Raw genomic sequence first — 7,639 nt, 5'->3', positions numbered from 1 at the left:
TCATAAAGCCGTGCCAGGGGACTTGCAATGACCCCAGCGAGTTCCTTCAGGACTCTAGGGTGAAGATCATCTGGGCCGGCTGACTTAAAAATGTCCAGCCCCTCCAGAAGCTCCCTAACTAAATCCTCACTCACTCTAGGCCCAGGTGAGCCTCCCCCGGGGCCCAAAGGGGGCCCAGCAGGGAGGTGGCTAGTTAACATAGGAAAATATCAAAGTGAAGCAACCATTGAACAATAGTAATACAATTGGAAAAAGTGAAGCTTCGTTTTTAACAGTAATTCACAGTATATTTATTACTGTCCAAAGCAAAGTACAGGCCAAATTTAAAATGATAAAATTGTGTAGGATAGTCATAACGTTACGCCAGGGAGCAGTATTTTAAGCCAAATATATATTGGAAAGTCTATTAAGTACATGGAAATGTGACATTGTTCAAATGTGCAGGATGGGACATAATAAGCTCCCTAGTTCATAGCAGTAGAGGAGGAGATATATTGACAAAGTTAATAGGTACTCTGAATGATTGTTTTCTGTAAATTCTATTATTTCTCTCTTCTGCTCTCTCTCTCACTTTTCTTTACAGACACTCACAGGACATGAGATGAGTTTGTGACAAAAGAAAGGTCCCAAGGCCATCTGGAGCTAGAGCTGGGGTAGCAGTATTTTGGAGGTGGAGTAATCCAACATTTAAAGACTATTAATCAGCTGCTTGATGCAGACTTTTATTTGACAGAGTTAAAAAAGTCTTACACAATAGTCTATTTTCCAAACATAATCCCATTCTCATAAATTCATTATTTTATTTAATTCAACAGCCTGTAAGTTGGCCTTAAAGTATACCATATAAGCCATTAATTAATAAGAGCTGAAATTCTGCCCCGGTTGATATCAATGGCAAAACCCTGATAGACTTCAGTGAGGACAGGATTTCATGCAATATAACATGAGAGACTGGTATAAAAGCATTCCATTAAACCTCCACATTTCTTTAACTAGGATTTAGTATTTCCTATGTATTTTCTAACCTTCCTAGCAAAAAAACCCACTAGATTCAGATGCAAAGTAAGACTCAAAACAGAAAATGACAATAAAAAAAATTCAAAATTAAAAACTGATTTTCACAAGAGTAGTGCACTTCCATTGCTGTTCATAATTCAAGTGAAAATAGAATGTCAATTTCAATGACAGCATCTTTATATTATTCGCAAACAGTGAAATTCAACAAATTTTTACCTCTGTGTCAAAGGTGGGGTTATAGTCATTGTAACCAGAATAAAGATCATCTTCATCCGTCTCAGGTGCCAGGTGCACATCTCGCATCATTTTTTTTACCTGTAAGATATTAAATATGGCAAATATTTTCTCAGTGATACTAAAAATCTCTTTATAGTTGTAAAATATGAACAGTAATAAGGCTTTACTATTCAGTTCACATGGGCTAACATTTCCTTTTAACTGATATCAGTTCCACCTGAAATTTCAAAATCTGTTTTGTGTAACCCCAAAAATTTAAGATCCAATTCAAAATCCATTGATATCAAAAGGTCCACTGACCTCACCAGGGTTTATTTAAGCCTTTCTACACCATTCCCAAACCAAAGAAAAAAAGAAAACCCTTTAAAAATATACTTTTAGATAAAGTAGACTCTTTCAAGTTGACAGAGTCAGGAGACGCTGGTTCTCCTTGATTCATCCTATCTGAGTGCCCTAATCACCAAGCTATTGGCTATTCTAGGGTGGATCTCTTTCAATCTTTAATGAAGGCTTGTATAAATGATTACACATTCACTGGAGTAGGAACTTGAGTCTAAATCTCTTCCTATTCCTTGTGAATATCCTGACCATTGGATTAGTGCGATTTATGAATACAAGTGGAACAAACAAGAGAGATTGAAAGAAACCAACCCCAGAACAAGTACGGGTCTGCTGGTCATAGCATTCACATGGGATGTGAAAAGCCCGGATTCAAGTCCCTACTTTGCCTGATTCAGACTCAGAATTGAATTTAGAGCTCTTAAATCCTACATGATGCCCTAACCAGCATGTTATTTGTTTTCCTCTCTTTCCCTCCTGGAAGTGTTCAGCTTTTTCTGAAGCAAGCATACAGGACTAATAACTAATCCAATTGTCAAAGCATTCCCAAGTTCCTAGATGAAAGATTTAAACTCATCCAATACTAGAGCTTGCTCACCCTTTCCCTATTACATGATCCTACACAGAGAGATAAATGGTAGAATTCCTGCAATCTGGGGAGCCACAGACTATAGCACAGGCTAACACATAGGAAATTACATACCATAGTCATGTGCTCAGCAATACATAACAGAAGCTAGAGAAATATCTCAGGAAGAGGTGTTTACATGCACATATGTCTTCTGCATATACTCAAGGAAATATATAGGTATGGAAAATCACTTGCAACACCTAACTTTTAAGTACCTAGCTGCTAGGGTAGAATCCAGAACATGGCATAAGTACCTATATGCAGTAATTGAAGAATTAGAACTGAACAGTGAGCTACCTGGACTTAGCCAATGGAAATATTAATATACTGCCTGAAGTCCCACCTTCTTTCAGACCCTAGATCAGGAATAGGCAACGTTTTTTTGGCCGGAGTCCTGAAAAAACCACAATGACTACCTTGTAAGGTGCCAGAGTGCCGGCATGCCACAAAAACAAAACTGGGGCAGAGGGGGTACATGGCAGGATACACTGCATATTTAATATTATTAATAATCATTAATGTTGCTTTTTTTCTTATTTTATTTTTTTTACAGTAAATAGAGAGCTGGTGTCAGGCGGGGAGCGGGGGCTGCCCCAGGGCTCCCCTACTCGGGCCACAGCAGGGGGCCCAGCAGCACCGGAGGTGGGGCCCAGCCACCCTGCCCACAGAGGGACAGAGCCTAGCCGGGGCAGGATGCCGGGCCCAGGGAGCTCCCTGCTTGGTCTCTGTGCATGCCGGGTACAGTACGAGTTGGAGCTGCAGCTAGTCTGTTCCCTGAGCTCTGGGAACAGCTGCCGCAGCCAGTACTCAGGGCCAAGCCAGCCAGGAGCCTGCAAAGCAGTGGCTCTGTGCAGCGCCTGTCCCAGCCCTGGCCGCTTGAGGGAAGCTGCAGGTGGGCAAGGCCAGGGCCCGGACAGGCAGAGGGAGCCGCAGTGGCTGTTCCCAGGCTCCAGGGACCTCCCGCAGCCAGACCCCTGCACCCGGGATGGCTCTGCCCTGCCTGCACTGTGCCCAGCATGCAGGGAGGCCGATCCCGGAGAGGGAAGTCCCCTAAGCCCAGCGTCCTGCCCTACCCATGTGTGCAGGGTGGCTGTGGCCTATCCCTGAGAAGCTGTGCGGGCTGCCCAGGCCTCATCACGGGTGCCACTGGGCACTCCCGCCTGCCCACCCACCACACAGCCCCAATGCAGCCCCCACTTCCCACCCAGCCCCCACCTTCCTAAGGGCCTGACCAGGCTGGCTTGCCTACGGCAACTCCCCACACGCAGCCCAGACCCTGCCCTGACTGCCCAGCCCCAGCACTCGGCACCTCCATGCTGCCCCACCTGGGTGTGACAGGGCTTCTGGCTGCCTGGGCAGCTCCCTCCAGGGCCAGCTGGGCTGGCGGGCACAGCCTGGGAGCACGGGGTGGGGACAGTAAAGCACACACACCTCCCTACCTGCCTGCGCTAACCTGGCTCCACCCAGCGCCTGCTGCGGTGCTATGACTTGTAGCTGCATGGGACAGCTGGCAGCAGCAACTTTAAAAACAAAAAAAACAGTTTCTTTGTGTGCTTCCCAGTGTGCCGGAAAAATGTCTCTGCGTGCCACTAATGGCACGCATGCCGGGGGTTGCTAACCCCTGCTCTAGATGCATGTTGCATGATACAGGGCTACTGAAAGATTCAGGATGCCTCCTGGCATCCTCAATCTTCTCTGGAGGCCAGGAGCCTACAACCAATTCTTTCAAAGAACTGAGTAGAGCTCACTCTTAAAAACTTTGATAGTATCACTTCTGACCATCTGTTATTAGGGCAGTTCAGCAAGATGGATAGAGAATCCTCCACTTATTTGAGTTTTTCACCTATGCATTAAGAATTCAAGATTGACTAAGTCAAAGAGCACTCGAGGACCAGTCTCTGCAGCCTACTGCTTTAACAATCTTGAGAGCAGAGATGGGAACCCAGGACTCCCCCACCCTAGAGGAATCTCTTAACCACTCAACTACAGTCATGTTCCCTTTAAGGCGTAGGCTCCCTCTTCTTCTTCAGCAATCCCTTGCAGTCCAGGATGATTGTCTTCCATGACTGGGCCTAACTTAACTTTAACTGTTTATTGCACTGACACACAACTTCAAGGAGAGGGGTATGCAGTGCTGTGATCCATGCTAGCATATACCCTGATAGGTAAGGAAGTCTCCTGGGACCTGGAAATCTGGACCCTCAGCATGGCAAGGAAGAACTGAACCTAGGTGTCCCACAAGGCTATTACAGGGGTGGACTACATAATCTCCTCCTCCAGCCTTGTTTGAAAAGAAAGTTGTGGCCACAATTGCGTTGCATGCCAAGCCCAGTCCTGTCAGTAAATGCACCCAGAGCCTGCCAATGGGATCAAGCAACAGGACAGAGGGGTCAAGCATTCCTCAGTCTTGTTCTTATATCCCATTCAGGTTTGGTCAGCATAAGCACCAGTCAATCACCACATCATCTCTGACCCTACAGTCCAACAACCAGGATTTAACTGGCCACACTGTTACTGGGCACTTCTCAACCATTTTCAAACTGGACAGGATATCTGTGCCTCAAACCTGTACCAACGGGGCCTTCACAATGACAACAAATGCCTTTGTGGACAAGCTCAATCCAGTCCCACATTGCTAACTTGTGTCCATTTACAAAACTACTTGGGGCCTTCCAGTTCTTCACACCAATGAAGATATTGCCTTAAAATCATTGAAACACTATGCGGAAACCATGCACGCGAAATAAATGCATCCTGGCCTCTGGCTCCTTTTCTAGTCCATCCAAGAAGAGCACAGACCAACGGCAGACACTTCCTCAGCCCAAGGAAGGGTGTTCGTACCCAAAAGCTTGCTAAGAAGTGTTTTTCCAACTATTTGAGTTGGTCTAATAAAAGGTATCAGATTTACCGACAGAATCTTACTAAATAAACACATTTAGGCTTAAAGCAGGAGTCAGGCACTGTACTGCTGGGCCTGCTGCGGCCCTGACCGCTGGCAGAGCAAAACCCCGGGAGCCTTGGGAATGCAAAGGGCAGGGACCAGACCCGCTAGCTCTTGCGCCCGCCGCGTGGGCCGGGCCCCAGGCCCATCACGGGGCCCGGGTTCCCCCTCCCTGCAGAGCTCCGGTGCTCCTGCCCCTGGCCCCACGGGGCCTAGGGCAGGTTTCCGCACCGCAGCACCGAACCCCCCCTACGCCCGCGCCCACCACCTCCTACCGAGCCAGGGTGAACCCCGGACCCCAGGGCAGACGCAATCCCACCATGCACCACGGCTCCGGGAAGGGGGCGGGGCAGCGCGTCCGGTTGCTAAGGTGACGCGAGCGCCTCGTGCCTGCGGCAGCCACCGACTCCACCCCAGCCCACGGTGACGTCACCTGACCTCCGCGCACGCGCCGTTGCAGCTCTTGAAGCCGGTGCTCTCCCCCCGCCCTCGCAGGGCAGCCGCTGGGTCGCAGGCAGGGACAGGAGTGGGGGTGTTCTCACACGTGGCCTGATTTGCTTCCTCACGTTTTTCTTGGCTTTCTGGGATGTCTTTACTACAGGCACTGAGCCAAGGAGGTGATCTTGGTGCTGAAGTCGCACTGCGCTGTTGCTTTTAAACTTGAGAAGGACTTACCCATCCCGTCATGCATTAGGTAGATCCTAGCTGAAGGGAATCACCAGACTGGACAGCTCTTGCAAGTGGTTTTTAAGCAGCAAATCTTCGTGATGCTAGGATTAACTCTCCGTTTTCTATACTGGCTTCTCATGAGTAATAAGAGCCCAGGCAGAGTTGCTCTGCAGAGGATAATTCAGTCTGCGGGCAAGGGGAGAAACCGCGCAGTGGTGACTACTCTGGAGTCTACCCTCTTCCATCCATTCATAAAGCCATGCAGAGACAGCGCAAATGACCTCCACATAGACACTGGATAGCACCTTTGCACCGCTTTTCTAAAGCCCAGTTTCATTTCTTGCATGGGAGACCCGCTTGATTTCTGGCAGTAATGGAAGGGGAGAAGGATTTCATAGATTTCATAGATTTTCAGGGTCAGAAGTGACCTCAACAGATCATCCAGTCCGATCCTCTGCCCTGGGCAGGAAAGAGTGCTGGGGTCAGATGACACCAGCCAAGTGTTTGTCCACAGAAGGAGATGCAGTATTTTCCCTAATTAGGGGACTGGGTCTGAGTCCACCCAGTAAGCCACTAAGAATACTTACGGAATCTAAAGCAGGAGTCAGCAACCTGCAGCTGGTGGGCCAGGTCCAGCTGTGGGAGCCAGTGAATCTAGTCCAAAGCAAGGGGGGACTTCTCCTGCCCCTGGCTGCACCACAACCAAGTGGCTAGAAAAGCAACAGTAGCACCAGCGATGGGATCCTAGTGCCAGCCTACTTTGGACCCAAACCAGATTATTCTGGTTTACCTTTAGAAAAACATTGATGACCCTGATCTAAAAGTGTAGACCCAGCACCTACCAACAAAAAGAGTTCTTCTGCCAGCATACATACACCAGTTTCCCAGACAACATACCATTAACTGACAAAGGCACTCTTCTGCCAGCACAGCTGTGTCCTCACCAGGGGTTTTGCTGATTTTTTCACATTCCTACCCAACAGAGCAGGGGTTGGCAAAATATGGTCCATGGGCCAGATCCAGTCCAAGGGAGGGACTTTCACCAGCCCACAGTGGAGCAGTCCTGCCTGGCCTAGGCACCATCTGGCCCGTGGCACACATCCCACTAACCCCAGGCGCGCAGAGGGGCTGGGGCAGTTCTGCCACTGGTCTCCATCTCTAGGCAGCCCAGACGGCAGCAGGTCCTTCTGGCTGCCACCACCAGCCCTGTCCTGGCCCCATGGGGACTGGCGGGTACCAGCACACACAACCCCAACCCCAGCCTGCCCCACTCCCACTCCAGACCAGCCCACCCACAATGAGCAGTGACAGCGGCTAGGCAGAAGCTGCTGCTAGGTGTAGGGGAAACGTGGCCACCTGCACCCCTTGCTGCTGCCGGGCCATTCTTGCTGCAGCCGCCTGGAGCCTGTACCCAGGCTGCCCTGCAGTTCCTCTCTGCCACTGACACCACCACCACCAGCGCCACCTCCAGATCACCCAGCAGGGCAACAGTGGCATTAGAGAGGTGTTGCAGGGCAGCCCAGGTTCAGGCCTGCAGGCCCTGCAGCTCCTCCCTGCTACTTGCTGCAGCAAGAAGGGCCCAGCAATGGTGAGGGGGGCAGCTGTTTTTCCCCTGCATTCAGCAGCAATGGCTGCTACCACTTCTGCTCATGGTGGGTGGGGGCTGGTCTGGAGCAGGCACAGGGTGTGCTGAGGCTGGTGCTGTGTGTGGGTTCCAGGCTGGTTCAGAGATGGTCTGCTCTGGCAAGGGTGGGTCTGAAGGCCAGGTATGGAGCTGTGTACTTGGGTCACAGCTGGTTTGGAGC

At 49.7% G+C, this 7,639-nt stretch overlaps 1 protein-coding gene across 1 annotated transcript in view; it reads right to left on the bottom strand.

Moving 5' to 3' along the window:
- IFT88 (intraflagellar transport 88) overlaps positions 1-5,538 on the bottom strand; it is an 87,887-nt gene extending 82,349 nt beyond the window's left edge. Inside the window, exons 1-2 of the mRNA XM_019525082.1 lie at positions 5,439-5,538; positions 1,234-1,328 (exon numbers count right to left, since the gene is read on the bottom strand). Coding sequence (XP_019380627.1) covers positions 1,234-1,323 — 90 coding nt within the window. The 5' untranslated portion in view covers positions 1,324-1,328; positions 5,439-5,538. The remainder of the gene's footprint in view (positions 1-1,233; positions 1,329-5,438) is intronic.
- Between the last annotated feature and the right edge of the window lie 2,101 nt (positions 5,539-7,639).

Source organism: Gavialis gangeticus, unplaced genomic scaffold (assembly GCF_001723915.1).
Source record: "Gavialis gangeticus isolate Ggan-Ray unplaced genomic scaffold, GavGan_comp1, whole genome shotgun sequence".
Classification (NCBI taxonomy): Eukaryota; Metazoa; Chordata; order Crocodylia; family Gavialidae; genus Gavialis; species Gavialis gangeticus.
Note: the sequence above shows the minus strand (reverse complement) of the source record. Positions and strands in the feature narration are given on the sequence as shown.